Raw genomic sequence first — 18,410 nt, 5'->3', positions numbered from 1 at the left:
CATCAGGGAGATGCAGACTAAGACCAGCGTGAGGGAACACCACACACCCATCAGAATCATTAAAATAAAAATACTGCCAGCAGCAATTCAGAGTAGCTCAGTCAAGCACAAGTTCCTTGTGGGGATGCAGAACAGCAGAGCCACGCTGGAGTTAGCAGACTCTCAGTGAACTAAAACTGCCACCACCATGCAGCACCCTGCGCACTGATCCAGAGAAGTGAACACTAACGTGTGCTTGTGTTCCTCCATATTTATTTGTATTGGCCTAAAATTTCAGTCCCATTGGGGTATCGCACCGTGGTGGCGTGCTCGCCCAGCATGCTAGGGCCCAGGTTCTTGGGCAGCAGGCCGGCCCCTCCTGACTGCGCTCTTCTATGCCCTTTCTGTGTGCTGTGCCTGCAACTGCTACCCTGTGATCCTTGATACGAGAGAGAAAAGTTTTTTGTTATTTAATTATTTAACTTGTAAAAAACTAAGTCAGTTTTTCATATTTTGAAATATATCTTATATTCAGCTCAAATCTTAACTAGTCCAAGTCCTATAATTTCAATAAAGAACTAAGTTAATACAACAAATACCAAGATTTCACATCCATTAACACCATTTAAAATGGGCAGTTGGTAAATTCACACAGATATTATCACCTCAGAATGATCAACAAGTGTAGACTTTTTGGACTTTGGAGAAAGAACCCTAAAGGTTAGGGCTTCTTCAAACTACTGCTTTTCCTCAGAGTTCTGAGGGCCCTCCGGGCCCTGCACAGGCCCTTGGTGTCTGTTCCTGTTTTGGCCACCGTCCACCCTTCCCAGCCTTCCCAGCCTTCCCAGCCCAGACCTGTCTCTGCCCGCCTGGGGCCACGTTTGAGGTGCCTGTTCCCACCATGTAGTCTGGCTCCTTTGACTCCGTGGGAAGCCCATCAGCTGAAAAGAGTGTTGGTCCTGGATGGTGTGCCTTGGCCACAGGAGGGAAGCTTCCCGTCCTCTGGTGAGGGTTGACTTGGGATGTGCTGAAGAAGTTGCCTTCGGCTCCATTGCCCCTCACTCTTCACGTGCTGATGGAAAATGCAGTCCATTCTTTCTGTGTGGAGTCCATATTTGTGCATTCACTTATTTGCTACAATTTGTAACCCATAAAACTAGTGTGCAAGGTGCTTTTGTAGTCATTTGAAGACTGCATGCAGCAGCAAACATTTCGAGTCTCCCCAGCAGGCACTGTGGCAGGCTTCCTCCTCTCCAGCTGGAGGTCTGGGTTTGCAGGGCACCCGGCACAGAGCCAGCAGCTCTGCCACCTGTGAGTGGGGCAGCCTCCAGCAGGCCTTCTACGACTCCCTGGTAGTCGTAGGGTTTCGGGTTGTGAGCTGTTTGAGATGTCCACATGTGTGTGGAGCACTGGCCCCATGTTCGTGGCCCATGAGAGTCGAGTAGCAGGACCCACCAGTGCGACAGGTGTGGATGTGTCCTGGTGACCAACGGAGCCCTGCGTGACGAGCTGAGCCCCTCACTCTCCTTTCTGCCCCGCCTCACCACAGAGGGAAGGGCGCCAGGCTTTGTGTCCTCTCCCCTGTTCACCACTCAGGGCATTGAGGAAGCAGAAAGTCGCTCTCCCAGAGGCGTAGAAAGTCTAAGGGGTCGGGTGACACATTTGAAGCTTTATGTTTTCATACTGAAAATCTCAGCTCTGCTAGGTTCTCAAGCAGATAACAGGGAAATTTTATTTTCTAAAATTAATCTTCTAGCTTCCAAAGGAAAATTGCCTATTAAATGGATGGCTCCAGAGTCAATCAATTTTCGACGTTTTACCTCAGCTAGTGACGTGTGGATGTTTGGTGAGTATTTCTTGAAGTTTTATGTTTTTCACGATTACATCTTATACTTTGCAAAGCAGGCCTAGTATTGTCTCTTCAGAGCACGTGGGTTGCCTGGCCTTCTGAGCTAAGCATCTTCCCTGGCAGTGTGGGGCGGTGGTTGAGGGGCAGGAGCAGCTCATGGCTCTTGGTGCTCTGCCTTCTGTTGACGCGCCCACCATCACTGTTCTGTGTTCCCACTGTGGTCTCTTCTGCGGTGGGGAGCAGTCTGTCTGTCTCCTTCCTTCCTTGTCTCTCCGTGGCCGTCTCATTGTTCTCTGATGTGACAGACTCAACACTCAGTGTCCTGGGCCAATGCCCCACTGCCTGAGGTCTGTCTGTTCTTGGTCTTCTTCCTTGAGGGTCTGCTGGCCTCGGGACCTGGGACCTGGGGCCTAATCCGGCCTCCCAGCTGCTGCTTCTGTGTCTGGCCTGTCCCGCCCATGATACTCGGTCGTCTTCCCAGCTGGTATAAACGTGGGCCCCTGAACCTGCACCATGTGGCTGAAAGGCTCATCCTGACTGACGTGACTTGCCCTTCCATGGGTGGCCCTGCTGCCCACCTGTCCTGCATCATGCCTCTCCCCCCCGCCCCCAATGCCTTGTCTTTCACCCTCACGTGCTGGCTGACCGGGTGGCAGTCCTGTGTGCGAGTGTCCCACGAGATCAGGAGCTGCTTAGAGAGTGCTGATTAAGTTCATGCACCTTCTCCTGGCTACTTGCAGTCAATTTTCAGGAACCTTCTGGTGCCCTGATTGCTATCTAGGAGCTCGCAGGTAGGAAAGGGAAGAGTGGCTGTGGAACCCAGACGCAGGATCCCCGAAGGAAGGTCGTGCTCCAGATTCCCCCTTGCCTGTGGTCACTTCAGGCCCTTCCCAGAGCAGGGCCCATCTGGAGATCACGTCACCCCAGGGAGTCTGCTGTTGTGCTGGCCTACTCACAAACGTCGTGTTTTGTTCACATTGTCACTTTCGTGTCCAAGTGAGTTTGAAAGGGCTCTTTTGGTAGGAATAAAGTAAAGATCCTAAGCAGGAAGAAAGGGTCATATCATAATCACCCTGTAAACATTTCTCCCTTTTTTGTCACATAATTAATGGAATCTCAGATTTGGTTTAATAAAATAGGATTTGAAGAAAGGTAAGGGCATTATGACAATCGATGATATGTATAATTTTCAAAGAAAGGTGCCAGGGATGTACTAAGTTCTCAAGAAATGGTGACTCATTGTTACTGATGATGGGATTATAATTTCTGCTACGAAAAGTGGCACCAAGACATCATTTTTTCGTCAGAGACTCTGAAATGATTAGTAGTTGCCAATTTGTGACTCAGTTTGAGCATCTGGTTCACACCAGCATAGTAGTTTCCTTCTGTGTATCCCAGGTCTCCTGCTTGGGGCGTTGTTCCTAGAGACAGCAGTCCCTAGGCCCAGGGGACAGGAGAGCTTCCTAGAAGTGCATCTTGAGCCTGCTGGAGGAGGCGGTGTGAACAGGGCCCATGCCAGTGGAGGCATGCTGTGGCCTATGGAAGCAGCTGCATCCCGGGCAGCCAGAGCACAGGTGGCCACCACAGGGTACTACAGAAGGCGACCCTCTGCCAGCCACATGCCACCTTCAGTCACATTGCAGTCCCTGTCCTCAGTGCTGAGCTGACCTGATTGATTGTTCGTTCATTTCGAAGTATCACTGAGCAGGTAGTAGGAAAGTCTGGCCTCCCAAGGGCAGAGTGCGGTCATGGCTGAGGTGTGGCCTGGTCTGTATGAACCCTCGACCAGGCCCAGGAAAGGCAGGAGGGCCACCCAGACAGCACGGCCATCATGCACCTTGGCAAGAAAGCTGAGTCCTCTGAAGGCCTCGGACTTGTGCCTGAGGAGTTTCTTTTTCAGGCCCCAGGTCAGCAGCTGCAGTTGTAATGACGCTAGGCTGAAGTTGGTTGTTCAGCTTCTTCTGAACTGGTGCAGGGAGCCATGGAGTGTGACTGAACTGGTGGGTCACCTTCTAGTGCAACATTTTCAAAGAAATAGACCTCTGAGAAGAATGATGATTTTATGATTTTTCTCTGTAATAATTCAGCACTCCATTATTCACACCCTGTCAAATGGTTATCTCTGCTCTCTGTATGTTGGCGGTAATGAATGCTGCTCTGTCTGATGTGTTGCCCCAGATCTCACGGCTGGCCCTCCAGTGCCTGCTGCAAAGCCATTCCCAGACATGGGGTGGCCCTTCCTGCCAAGCTCACTGGCTGTTTTCATTCCCACTTCACAGGTGTATGTATGTGGGAGATACTGATGCATGGTGTGAAGCCTTTTCAAGGAGTGAAGAACAATGATGTGATCGGTCGAATTGAAAATGGGGAAAGATTACCAATGCCTCCAAATTGTCCTCCTACCCTCTACAGCCTTATGACGAAATGCTGGGCCTATGACCCCAGCAGGCGGCCCAGGTTTACTGAACTTAAAGCGCAGCTCAGGTAGGAGTGGGGCGGAGAGGGCCTGGGCGGGGGCAGATCTTGCTGCTTCTCCTCCTTTGCAGTCATAGCATTCTAAGGTCATTTTATCAGGACATCTAAGGCTGGACTGTTTCTTCTGCAAACTCAGTTACTTTTAAGTTTAATTGGCATTTCTTTCTACCTTGCTAGAACCTTTAGTAAATAACGTCTTAAAATCTTAACGAAGCTCCAGTTTGGGTCGGATCTCTCCTGACTTGGCCTGGCTTAGGCAGCCCGTGGTTGCTGCAGTCCTGATGTCACTGTGGCCTCCCCCACTCAGCCCTTCACCTCCCTGTGCTTGTGCAGGGAGCTTACTGCCTACTCCCACACCCTGCTCTCCCACCTTGCACCAGTAGACTCCTGCTCAGTCTTCGGAATCAAGGGTGCTTCCCCAGGTAGCCCTGACACCCAGAGAGGTAGCCTCTGGTCTGCCCCCATCGCTGGGTCGGGTGCTTTCGTGTGGTTCCCTCTTTGTGCCAGGCGCTGTCAGGCCCTAGGCCTCCAGTAGCTTCCAGAGCCCTGGCAGTCATAGGAACAGGTGTGCACTGAGTCCCTCAGAGAAGCATGGTCTGCCTGCTGTCTGACCCAGGCAAGGCCTTGTTTCCACGTCTGTGTGCCCAGCTTGACTGAGCTGCTGACGAGCACTGCCGCGTTGCTCATTTTTCAGCCAATGTGGAGAGTAGGACCAGGCACTGTGTGTGTTTATTGAATTGAATCAAATTAGAGCCTACACTAGGGCCTACTTTGATAAAGACAGAATTGTGTTGCTGTTTAATCTCCAAATATCAGGGTCCACAGGACCCTGCAGCCTCACCTGACCCATGCTTCTTGGCTGGTACCCAAGTCCTCCTGAAGCCTCACCAGCCTTCAGATGGCTCAGCCACTGGGGGAAGGCTCCTTGCAGGAGAGCATCTTGGGAGGGTCGGCCCCACTGGAAGTAGTGTGAAGCGTCTTACCATCGGCAGGTGTTTGCTGGGTGCCCTTGTGCTCTGAGCGAGGTTGTATGGGTTCATAGTGACCAGGCCCAACCTTGCCCCAGAGACCATCTTCCTGAGGGAAGAGTACGTCAGGCCAGATCACTCGCTGTCCCTGCATTTTGCCTGTGAGGCCCCCAGGGGCATCTGGACAGCAGCACTCTCATCTCCTCAGTCTTCTTCAAGCAAACACTGTTCAGTCTTAGTCAGTTCTCTTATTACTTCACTGTGTCTTCTGCCACTATTATAGCTGGGGTTCGAATATGCTTTATTTCATGTTTTGCTCAGACTTTTTGTTCCTCCTTGATCTTTCCCCAGAACTTGACAGATCCTGTGCTTGACATCTCCCCTTCCTGTGCAGGTCCCATCACCCCACCTGCATGGAGCCTCCCCACTGACTGACCTGCTGACCTACCCTTCCCAGGGGCGTTGGCTGAGTCTCTGTTCTCAGTCCCCACGTCCCTCGGTGCTCCTGCTGACCGTCTGGCCGTTTGTGGACTGGGCCTCTCTACTTCTTAGCTTTGACCTTCTTTTCTCACAGGTCCCAATCTACATTGTAAATTGCCAGCTGAGCATTGTCTTACCAAGAAGCCAATCTCTTGCCTTCCCCTCTGAGCCAGCTCTTCTCCCTGCTTCTCTCCTGTCTGGCTGGCATAGCTGGCCTGGTCTTCCTGACACGTCACCATGGAAAGGGACCTCCCCTGCTCAGAATGATTCCCATGGGCTACTGGCACCTCTCATGTCCAGAAGGAAACCTGCAGGCCACACTTGGGCCCCCTTCCAGGATGGCTGGAAGGCATCCCCACATCCCTTCCAAACAGCCTGGCAGATGCCCCCACCAGACCTGGCATGCCCCCTCCACCTGCGTGGCCCTCCCTGTCTCTTGGCCGCTGTTCCACGCTGGCTCTTCTGGGCCTCTCAGTCACACAGCCTGCACCCTGGGTCTCCAGAGCCCTGTGCCCCTGCGCTTGCCGAGCTGCCACAGAGGGCTGCTTCCCTGTTCAGCTCTGTTCCACAAGGGCTGCCAAGCCTGGCACTGGTCACTGGGCCAGATGACCGGAGCACTTTTCCTGCCCTCGAGGAGCTCACAGTCTAGTATGTCTCCTCCCTACTAGACTGGGGCTCCTTGAGGACAGGGATCGTCACACTCGCCTCGGTTTGCCGCACCTCCTGCCAGGAGCTCTGGCAGGCCTGTGCACACTGAGTACAGGTAACGGAGCCTTCGTGTGTCCCAGGGTGCTCTGCTTTCAGCAGAGATGGAATTGGACCTGGCATTTTGAGTATCTGTAGTATGGCTACCAAATAGGTGATGAAATTTAACTTTTTGATGTAATCACTTGCTCGGGAATTTACATTATTAAATAGGTGCTATTATGTTGTTTTAAGAATTTTTATTACAGTCAGGGTTTTCACAGAGAAACAGCAAGTGATGGGTAATTTTTACCCAACTAGGCCAGTCAGGTGTGTTTCCCACCCCGCTGTGAACAGACCTGCTTCACTGTGGCCTCCACTCCAGTACTAGACTGGACTGTGCATCTGTTCTGAGTGTGTGACTTAAGGAAAGTGCCTTTCAGGACCAAGTTAGGTGACATCGTAGGAAAATTACTCAGACTTTCCTGAGTCGATCTCTGTGACCCCAGGAACCTATCCTCACAACCTCTTTCCGTGTCTCAGGAGTGAATTCATGGAGGAGATCAAGCTATAGGTGGCTCATTATCAAGTATAAAAAAATCCAACAATAGGAGCATTTTAAGTAAACGACAGTAAAAATTTCTCATAATATATATTCTGGCATTTTTGTATTTTCTGGTTAACAGATCGTAAGGGTAAACTAGAACTTTTCTAACGGAAAATCATTGATCCCCGCTTGAGATCAGTTAATTCACGGTCAGATTCTGGTGCAGGAGACCCATAAGAAAGAACTTCTGGAGCTTCTGTTCAAAACCGGGACTTCCGAGCAGCTCTCTCCCTGACAAAGGCATCTGTGCCTCTACAAAAGAGCTACATGATTCCATCTCAGTTCAGGGAAGGTGTTTTAAGTTCATGTTAGATTTCTTAAGTTCTCTTTAGTTAACTGTGAACGAGCAGAATCATTGATTCGAGGCTTTGTGCCCTGGCTCTTCTCTCCTCCTTTGCTCCTGGTTGAGGTGTGAGAAGCACATGAGCACGGAGGGGAGTGCTGAGGGGGCACTCAGTGGACCCTCAGGGGCTGGACACACTGTGACCTGTGGGAACAAGAGCCCCACAGTCGAGTGCACCTCAGTGGCCCTTCCCAGTCACTCCGCCCCCTCCCAGGGCAGCCTGCTCTGACCTTCATGTGGAAGGCCTCAGCCGTACACACTGCTTCTGTGTGACTCACTTTCCTCAGCACCTAGCTGGTGAGGTCATCCCTGTCACTCAGGTAGCTGCACCTCACTGTCATGACTGTGTGGCCCCATTTGTGCCCACACCAGAGTCAATTTCTCCGTTCCACAGCAGTGGAGATTTGGATGCTTTCCAGTTTGGAGCTGTCGAGATTATTGCTTCAACAGGCAGGGTCCACACCTGTAGTCGCAGCAACCCAGGAGGAGGAGGCAGGAGGATCACAAGTTGGAGGCCAACCTGGGCAACCTAGCAAGACCCTGTCTCAAAATAAAACAAGAACTGGGGATGTGGCTAGAAGCACCCCTGGGTCCAGTCCCCAGTACTGGATATAAGAAAGACTCCTGGTCCAGGAGTGCAGCAACAAGGCCTCGTGAGCACACAGGTGGGCCTCATGGCCAGGAGTGTGTCCATGCACCTGAGGCTGTGTGTGCCTTCGGTTTCCAAGTGGATACACGTGCACCCAGCAGAGAGCACACAACTTCCATTTGCTCCAATAGTAGCTGTTCTCAGTTTTGGTTAGTTATTCTTATCTTTTGGGAGTTATTACTTATTTCTAAGTAAGGCATTTTCACATACAAAGAGGAGGTAAGGTTCCCCTGAAGGTTTATGTTGTAAGGACACTCACCTCCAAAGCACAGCCTTAGGAGACAGCCACATCTTGAGCTAGTCTCCATCACTGAGCTCTTTAGAACACACTTGCTGAGTTGATGGTGTCTCCTCTTCATTACTGGTCACAACTTAGAAAGGGACTGTCACTGAACCCTTTGTGTGGCCAGGCACTGCACCATGAGCTTTCACCACTGCCCCTGGGGATGTAGGTGCACCCTTACCTTCACTTTGCAGATGAGGAGACCCAGGTCATGTGACGAGGTGCTGAGCCCGGGGCATAGACTGCGATCCATCTAGTCCACCCAGTCCACCACTCAACCTGTGCTGCCCCACAGCCTCAGTTAGGTGGCTAGGATTCATTGAAAACATTGCCCTAGCTGGTGCTGCAGCCCCTGCCTGGAATCCCCGTGACTCAAGACAATGAGGCAGAAGATCACCAGTTGGAAAGCCAACCTCAGCAACTTAGTGACACCATGTCTCAGAATAAAACATAAAAAGGACTAGGCATGTGGCTCAGTGGTCAAGTGCCCCGGGTTAAATTCCCAATACCAGTAAATTTTTTTTAAAAAACAGAGAAAACATTGCCATATGATCTGGTGGACTGGTCATCAAGTTGTTAATATTGAATTTAAAAAGAAACACAAGAAAGAAAAATCCAGCACTTTCTGCATTGTTTGAGTATCAAAAGGTGCAGCAGCAGCACCAAAGCCTCCACCCCAGGGCTTTCTTGGTGACAGTTTCCAACTATGACTTTCAAAGGGTTTGTCCCTCTGGCTCATCCTGAGTGTGCCACACTTCACTGATGTGGCCTAGGGATCCTGCAGGGATCAGGGAGCCAGCCTGAAATCAAGCCTCTCAGTGCAGATTGTTCTGAGTCTACTGTAAACGCAGGCAGTGTGTGGACTCAGTTCCAGCTGGGGGCTGCTGGGAGCTTGCTTTAACTTTGTATTATCATGTTTTGGTGTTTTTCTTTGTTATAGAACACTGTGACAGATCGTTTGATCAGGACTAAAGTTTTATTCAGTAGCTACAGGCACAAATTTTTTACTTTTTTTCATATCGTGTCTCAGTATCATACCCCAGTGAATTAGAAGGCACCTCAGGAACAAAAACTTTCAGTTGATTTGTGAGGCTGCCAGTTCAAACTAGCAACATGTTTAGAGTAAATGGGGGCAGGGGGATTTTTCAAAGAATGCTTACAAGGCTCTGTGACCCCGGGCAAGTTACTTAGCCTCCCTGGAAGAGGAAGATCATAAATACTGTCCAAGGTGGTTTTCAGGATTAAATGAAATAGTTCATCCAAAAGCCTATAATTACACATGGCCCCAAGGTAGGCACATACCCGGTTAGCCCACCTAGGGGCAGGTTGTATAACAAAGCTTTCCTGAAGATCCAGAGTTATTGGTTAGTTAAGTATCTTTAGAATAATCTGGTTGTTTGGATTTCAACTCAAGATAAGCAGCAACAGAACTGTGTAAATTATGGGCTTCGGCACCAGATTTGAGGGCAAGTCCTGGCCCCACCGAGTCTCCCTGGAGACACCACATTTCCAAAACGAGAATGACGGCAGCAGCTCCTTTGCAGGGTCTGGTTGGTGCAGGTGGGAGTGTGGACAGCCCCGTTGAGTAGGAGGCACCACTGCTGCCCTCCAGACGAGGCAGTGCCACGCACACTGTGGCACTTCACAGAGGGCTTCAGGAGTGTCGGTCTCCACAAAGTTCTTTTTTTTTTTTTTTTTTTTTTTCATATTTCTTTTTAAATTTTTTTATTGTAAACAAATGGGATACATGTTGTTTCTGTTTGTACATGGACTAACAGCATACTATTTGCATATGCATATATTTACATAGAGTAATGATGTTTGATTCATTCCGTTATTTTTTCCCCTTCCCCCCACCCCTCCCACCTCTCTTTTCCCTCTATACAGTCCCTCCTTCCTCCATTCTTGCCCCCCTCCCACCCCCCACTACATGTCATCATCCGCTTATCAGTGAGATCATTCATCTTTTGGATTTTTGAGATTGGCTTATCTCACTTAGCAGGATATTCTCCAATTTCATCCATTTGCCTGCAAATGCCATAATTTTATTATTCTTTATGACTGAGTAATATTCCATTGTATATATATACCACAATTTCTTTATCCATTCATCAATTGAAGGGCATCTAGGTTGATTCCAGAGTCTGGCTATTGTGAATTGAGCAGTATGAAGATTGATGTGGCTGTATCTCAGTAGTATGCTGATTTTAAGTCCTTTGGTTATAGGCCGAGGAGTGGGATAGCTGGGTCAAATGGTGGGTCCATTCCAAGTTTTCTAAGGAATCTCCACACTGCTTTCCAGAGTGGCTGCACTAATTTGCAGCCCCACCAGCTATGTATGAGTGTACCTTTTTCCCCACATCCTTGCCAACACCTATTGTTGCTTGTATTCTTGATAGTCACCATTCTTATTGGGGTGAGATGGAATCTTAGGGTAGTTTTGATTTGCATTTCTCTTATTACTAAAGATGGTAAACATTTTTTCATATGTTTGTTGATTGCTTGCAGATATTCTTCAGTGAAGTGTCTGTTCATTTCCTTAGCCCATTTGTTGATTGGGTTATTTGTATTCTTGGTGTAGAGTTTTTTGAGTTCTTTATATATTCTGGAAATTAGTGTTCTATCTGAAGTACGAGTGGCAAAGATATTCTCCCACTCTGTAGGCTCTCTCTTCGCATTGCTGATAGTTTCCTTTGCTGAGAGAAAGCTATTTAGTTTGAATCTATCCCAGTTATTGATTCTTGCTTTTATTTCTTGTGCTATAGAAGTCCTGTTAAGGAAGTCTGAACCTAAGCCAACAAGGTGAAGATTTGGACCTACTTTTTCTTCTATAAGATGCAGGATCTCTGGTCTGATTTCAAGGTCCTTGATCCATTGTGAGTTGAGTTTTGTGCAGGGTGAGAGATAGGGATTTAGTTTCATTCTGTTGCATATGGATTTCCAGTTCTCCCAGCACCATTTGTTGAAGAGGCTATCTTTTCTCCATTGCATATTTTTGGCACCTTTGTCTAGTATTAGAAAATTGTATTTATTTGGGTTTGTGTCCATGACCTCTATTCTGTACCTTTGATCTACCTATTTTGGTGCCAGTACCATGCTGTTTTTGTTACTATTGCTTTGTAGTATAGTTGAAGTTCTGGTATTGCGATACCCCCTGTTTCATTCTTCCTGCTAAGGATTGCTTTAGCTATTCTGGGTTTCTTATTCTTTCAGATGAATTTCATGACTGCTTGCTCTGTTTCTGTAAGGTACGTCATTGGGATTTTAATTGGAATTGCATTGAATCTGTATAGCACTTTTGGTAGTATGACTATTTTGACAATATTAATTCTGCCTATCCAAGAACATGGGAGATCTTTCCATCTTCTAAGGTCGTCCTTAATTTCTTTCTTCAGTGTTTTGTAGTTTTCATCGTAGAGATCTTTTACCTCTTTGGTTAGATGGATGCCCGAGTATTTTATTTTTTTTGAGGCTATTGCAAATGGAGTTGTTTTCCTCATTTCCCTTTCAGCTGTTTCGTCGCTTATGTATAAAAATGCTTTAGATTTATGTGTGTTGATTTTATAGCCTGCTATTTTGCTGAATTCATTGATGAGGTCTAGAAGTTTTCTGGAGGAGATTTTTGGATCCTCTAAATATAGAATCATGTCATCAGCAAATAGTGACAGCTTAAGTTCCTCTTTTCCTATTCGTATCCCTTTAATTTCTTTAGTCTGCCTAATTGCTCTGGCTAGAGTTTCGAGGACAATGTTGAATAGAAGTGGTGAAAGAGGACATCCCTGTCTTGTTCCCGTTTTTAAAGGGAATGGTTTCAGTTTTTCTCCATTAAGAATGATGTTGGCCATGGGCTTAGCATAAATAGCCTTTACAATGTTCAGGTATGTTCCTACTATCCCTATTTTTTCTAGTGTTTTGAGCATGAAGGGGTGTTGTATTTTGTCAAATGCTTTTTCTGCGTCAATTGAAATAACCATATGATTCTTATCCTTAAGTCTATCGACATGATGGATTACGTTTATTGATTTACGAATGTTGAACCATCCTTGCATTCCAGGGATGAACCCCACTTGATCGTGGTGCACAATTTTCTTAATACGTTTTTGGATACGGTTTGCCAATATTTTGTTAAGGATCTTAGCATCTATATTCATCAAGGATATTGGTCTAAAATTTTCTTTCCTTGATGTGTCTTTTCCTGGTTTGGGTATGAGGGTGATATTAGCTTCATAGAATGAGTTCGGTGGGGTACCCTCCTTTTCTATTTCCTGGAATACTTTGAGAAGTATTGGAATGAGTTCTTCTTTGAAGGTCTTGTAGAACTCGGCTGAGAATCCGTCTGGTCCTGGGCTTTTCTTGGATGGTAGATTTTTAATGGCTTCTTCTATTTCATTGCTTGATATTGATCTGTTTAAATCGTGTATGTCCTCCTGGTTCAGTTTGGGAGGAGCATATGTCTCTAAAAGTTTGTCAATGTCTTTGGTACTTTCTATTTTGTTGGAATACAGATTTTCAAAGTAGCTTCTCATTATGTTCTGTATCTCAGTGGTGTCTGTTGTGATATTTCCTTTTGCATCATGTATTTTAGTAATTTGAGTCTTCTCTCTCCTTCTCTTTGTTAGTGTGGCTAAGGGTTTATCTATTTTGTTTACTTTCTCAAAGAACCAACTTTTTGTTATGTCAATTTTTTGAATACTTTCTTTTGTTTCAATTTCATTGATTTCAGCTTTGATTTTAATTATTTCCTGTCTTCTACTACTTTTGCTGTTATTCTGTTCTTCTTTTTCTAGGGCTTTGAGCTGTAACGTTAGGTCATTTAATTGTTGACTTTTCATTCTTTTCTGGAATGCGCTCCATGCAATGAATTTTCCTCTTAGTACCGCTTTCATAGTGTCCCAGAGATTTTGATATGTTGTATCATCATTCTCATTGACCTCTAAGAATTTTTTAATCTCCTCCTTGATGTTTTTTGTTATCCATGTTTCATTCAATAGCATATTATTTAGTCTCCAAGTGTTGGAGTAATTTCTTTTTTTTACTTTGTCATTGATTTCTACTCTCAGTCCATTATGATCTGATAGAACACAAGGCAGTATCTCTATTTTTTTGCATTTCCTAAGGGCTGCTTTGTGGCATAACATACGGTCTCTTTTCGAGAAGGTTCCATGTGCTGCTGAGAAGAAAGTGTATCCACTCGTTGATGGATGGAATATTCTATATATGTCTATTAAGTCTAGGTTATTGATTGTGTTATTGAGTTCTATGGTTTCTTTGGTTGGATTTTGTTTGGAAGATCTATCTAGTGGTGACAGCGGTGTGTTAATGTCACCCAGAATTATTGTGTTGTGGTCTATGTGATTCTTGATATTGAGAAGGATTTGTTTGATGTACAGGGATGAACCATTGTTTGGGGCATAAATATTTACTATCGTTATGTCTTCCTGATCTATGGTTCCCTTAAGCAGTATGAGATGTCTTTATCCCTTCTGACTAACTTTGGCTTGAAGTCCACTTTATCTGATATAAGGATGGAAACCCCCGCTTTTTTACTGAGTCCATGTGCGTGGTAGGTTTTTTCCCATCCTTTCACCTTTAGTCTGTGGATGTCTTTTTCTGTGAGATGAGTCTCTTGCGGGCAGCATATTGTTGGGTCTTTCTTTTTAATCCATTCTGCCAGTCTGTGTCTTTTTATTGATGAGTTTAGGCCATTAATGTTCAGGGTTATTATTGAGATATGATTTGTATTCCCAGTCATTTGGCTTATTTTTGGTTTTAAAGTTGGCTTGGTTTCTCCTTTGAGTGGTTTTTCCTTCTAGGTAGCTCCTCCCTTTGCTGACCTCCATCGTTGTTTTTCATTTCCTCCTCGTGGAATATTTTGTTGAGAACATTCTGTAGTGCAGGCTTTCTATTTATAAATTCTTTTAACTTTTGTTTATCATGGAAGGATTTTATTTTTCTTCAAATCTGAAGGTTAGTTTTGCTGGGTATAGGATTCTTGGTTGGCAACCATGTTCTTTCAGAGCTTGAAATATGTTGGTCCAGGCCCTTCTAGGTTTTAGAGTCTGGGTTGAGAAGTCGGCTGCTATCCGTATTGGTCTCCCCCTATATGTAATCTGATGCTTTTCTCTCGTGGCCTTCAAAATCCTATCTTTATTTTGAATGTTAGGGATTTTCATTATAATGTGCCTTGGTGTGGATCTGTTGTGATTTTGTGCATTTGTTGTTATATAAGCCTCTTGTATTTGGTTTTCCATTTCATTCTTCAGGTTTGGGAAATTTTCTGATATTATTTCATTGAATAGGTTGTTCATTCCTTTGGTTTGTATCTCTGTGCCTTCCTCAATCCCAATAATTCTTCAATATGGTCTTTTCATGATGTCCCATAGTTCTTGGACATTCTGTTCATGATTTCTTACCATCTTCTCTGTTTGGGCAACTGTATTTTCAAGATTAAATATTTTGTCTTCATTGTCTGAGGTTCTGTCTTCCAAGTGGTCTAGTCTGTTGGTGATGCTTTCCATTGAGTTTTTTATTTGGTTTATTGTCTCCTTCATTTCAAGGATTTCCGTTTGGTTTTTTTTTTTTTTTTTTTGAGAATCTCTATCTCTGTTGAAATGATCTTTTGCTTCCTGCAGGTGCTCTTTCAGCTTATTGGTATTATCATTCATTGCCTGCATTTGATCTCATATCTCATCCTTTCCTTCACGAATCATTTTAATCATGTATAATCTGAAGTCCTTTTCTGACATTTCTTCTAACATACTGTCATTGGATTCTATTACTATAGAATCTAGATTTGTTTGGATCATTTTCTTCCCTTGTTTTTTCGTGTTGTTCATGTATCTTCCCCTCTAGCAGTGCAGATCTGGGGTATTGCAGATTTCCCCCTATAGGCTTATAGTGGCCCTATAAGTTTCCAAAACCCTTTCTTTAAGGGGAGATCAATATTAGCAGTGCCCAAATCAGACACTTTGCAATCCTAGACCAAATAGCCCCTATGGGGACAATAACAAAATTGTCATAATAAACAAAGTGAGTTCAAATATTATCTTCAGTAAAACAAACAGGTTTGCAATAAGGTCTGCAGTTTCTAATGGAGGACAAAGAGGATGCAGAGGGATGTACAATGTGGCTGTTAATGGGATAAGAAAAGAATGTACAGAAGTTCTAGAAAATAGAAAGGGTGAGAGTGTAATCAAAAGAAATCGGATGTTAGCATGCAAAAAAGGGAGAAAGAGACTCTGAGGGAACAGGTAAACAAAAGGAAAAGAGAGCAAGAAAAGTAAAGAAATAAAAACAAATTTTTTAAAAAGGAGAAAAAAGGAAATCTACTGTATAGCAGTTATATACTAATGAAACCTCCCAGTGTTCAGTAGCCTGATGCATGAGAAGTACCTGACAATGAGCTTCAAGCCTCCAGCAGGTGTCTCAGGATGGGATTTGCCCCACCCGAAGATCGGAACTAGGGCTTCCAGGATTATCCAAGGTGGATGCTCTGGCTTCGAAATGTGTTGGCAAATGGGGAGCTGCAGCTCAGGGGTGGACGTGGTCAGCTGGAGGTCCTGGAGACGGGATGCAGTTGGTCTGACAGGGGTCCTGGAGGTCCCGTGTTTTTGGTGTGGTTGTGGGATCCTGGAGGCCGGGTGCAGTCAGTCCATCTGGAGTCCCGGTGATAGGGCGCAGTCAGTTGGTCTGGGGGTCCTGGTGGCAGGGAGCAGTCAGTTGATGTGAGGGCCCCAGAGGCAGGGAGTGATCGGTCAGGCTGAGGGATCCTGGAGATTGTTGCTCAGTCAGTCCAGCCAGGTGTCCTATGGGGCCTGGCTGTTGTCTCAAAATGGTGGCAGCCACGTGTAATCAAACCTGCAGATACTGTAGCAGTGAACTTCCAGGCAACAGCAGGCAGCTGGTGCTCCACTGGCAGTTGGCAATCAGTTTGCTGACTGTTGTCGGATGATCGGGAGGTGAACCTCCAGCGTTGGGTGATGGATAGGAGTAAGGCAGGTGATGGACAGGCGAGAGGCAGGCAAATGGCGGGTGATAGACGCTTGACAGTGAGCAATCTGCTCTCAAAAATGGCATCGATAGACTGGCAGACTGCAGGTGACCACAGCAGACAAATGGGTAAACACCAGGGGATCAATAAGCAGCAAAAACTGCCTCACCGAGAAACAGATATCCTCTGCTTGAATCCGGCGTTACAGAGCGACAAGGAACGCAGCCTCCCTCTTGCACACAGTTCTTACACAGGAGTCCCAGCTCTTCGTGGCACTTGTCCTCCAGCACATACTCTTAAGCTAGAAGCTCGGGTTTGACCAATGACGTGAGATTGCTTGTGCTACTTCTCTGTGTGTCTTTCAAAGTGCTTCTGTCTTTGCTTCCAGGATTCCTTCCAGAGGGGCATCTGAACACCTTCCTGTCGTCACACCATGCTTTCCTTCTCGCTCTCTGGGGCCTGGATGTTATCTAAAGGGCAGTCGTATTCTGGTTATCCCTGTATTTCTTAAGATGTTCACAGCATCCCCAGCTTTCCCAGTAATAAGAAGTAGGAGTGAATTGGAATTCAGTAGGAATTTAATATAAACTTAAAATTGTTTCCACTAAAATTTTGTCTTTACCATTTCCTGTTGTTGGTTCTCACCAGACTCAATGGGGCTTTCCAGGTGCGACAATGATGACTGCATCTCCAGTTGGTTTTGTGTACAGCCAGCGAGTCTTTAAAAGTCACACGACTTGCCCTGGATTACACAGCTTGCAAAGACACAGTCCAAGTGGCTGACCCTCCTTTACCCTCCAGAGCCACCTTCTTCCCTGTGCTCTGATCCCTTGCCTTATTGTGACAAAGACCACTGTCTCGGTGCCCGTGGTGAAGTCCTCAAGATCGCCCTGTAGCTGCTGTGATCTCTTCCATCTGTTCTGTTACTGTTGCTATTTTCCTTCTCCCCACGGTTTTTCTAAATTTCCGTGGATTTTGTCTACAGGGTTAGTGTCCCTAGAAATATAAAGGAGGAAGTGGCAGGCATGAATGTCCCTCTCTGCCTCTCTGGAAAGAAGTGCCTGGGGCCCCAAGTGTTGCCTTCTCTGCTCCAGCTTACAAAAGGGGCCGGAGAGGAGACTGGATGGAGAGATGGAGCAAACCATAGGGCCACTGGCTCCGTGTCAGTAGCCAGAGACAGGGAGAAGCCCAGGTCCTCCGTAGTCAGAGTCTTTGCTTTTGGCCAAGAGGATTTGGCCTTCAACGCCAGTGGCCCTCTTCTGCCCCACTCTCTGGCTTACATTTACAGCAGTACCTTTGCCTTAGGCTTCTCGTGCCACCTTGGGCATTTCAGCATCCATCTGTGACCTTTCACATTGTCCTTAGAGTCTCTCGCTGCACTTGATGGAAACCCGCATTCACCACACCTCAGCCTGCTGTGCTCTGTGGCCAGGTGTGTAACACATTCACGCACACTGTTAGCCCCACACAGTAGGACTGCAGTGTCTGTCTTGCGTATGTGTTAGAGTGTAAGAAGCATCCTCTGCATTCACCCATGCAGTGCTCCGCTCTACAGGAAGGTCTCGTGCCTTTGGCTTTCCATCAGCCTGAGAGACTTGAGCATTCCCTGTACAGATCTGGTGGTGGTGAATTCCATTAGTCCTACTTTCCCCATAAGTGAGCTGAACTTGATTTGCACTGAGTTGCCAGAGTCAGGTTTGTTGTGTGTGTGTGTTTCCCCTTTCAGCCTGTGAAGGTGTCCTGCCTTCGGCCCTGTCCCTCCTCAGAAGGAACCTGAGGGGCACCAGGGCTGCTGTGTGTGCGTGGTTGCGTGGCCTTCGTTACCTTCAGTCTGTGGTGTTCCCTAGTTCACACAGCGTGTGCCAGGTGTGGTTTTCTCTGTACTCATCATGCTTGGGGTTTTCTGACCCTCTGGAAGCTGTATACTTACGTCTTTTGCCAAATATGGAGGAACTTTGACCATTACTTCTTCTTTTTTTTTTTTAGCCTTTAATTTTTTACAGACTGCATTTTGATTCATTGTACACAAATGGAGTACATCATTTCATTTCTATGGTTGGCAAAATGTAGATTCATACCATTCGTGTAATCATACATGTACAT

At 46.3% G+C, this 18,410-nt stretch overlaps 1 protein-coding gene across 11 annotated transcripts in view; it reads left to right on the top strand.

Annotated features, from left to right (window-relative positions):
* Positions 1-18,410, top strand: part of PTK2 (protein tyrosine kinase 2) — a 254,857-nt gene that overhangs the window by 191,796 nt on the left and 44,651 nt on the right. For all 11 annotated transcript variants that reach the window (XM_079106752.1, XM_079106751.1, XM_079106749.1 and 8 more), the window contains 2 exons: positions 1,736-1,825; positions 4,108-4,312. In XM_079106752.1, coding sequence (XP_078962878.1) covers positions 1,736-1,825; positions 4,108-4,312 — 295 coding nt within the window. The remainder of the gene's footprint in view (positions 1-1,735; positions 1,826-4,107; positions 4,313-18,410) is intronic.

Source organism: Sciurus vulgaris (genome assembly GCF_902686455.1).
Source record: "Sciurus vulgaris genome assembly, chromosome: 1".
Taxonomy (NCBI): Eukaryota; Metazoa; Chordata; class Mammalia; order Rodentia; family Sciuridae; genus Sciurus; species Sciurus vulgaris.
This window is presented reverse-complemented; position numbering and strand designations above follow the sequence as displayed.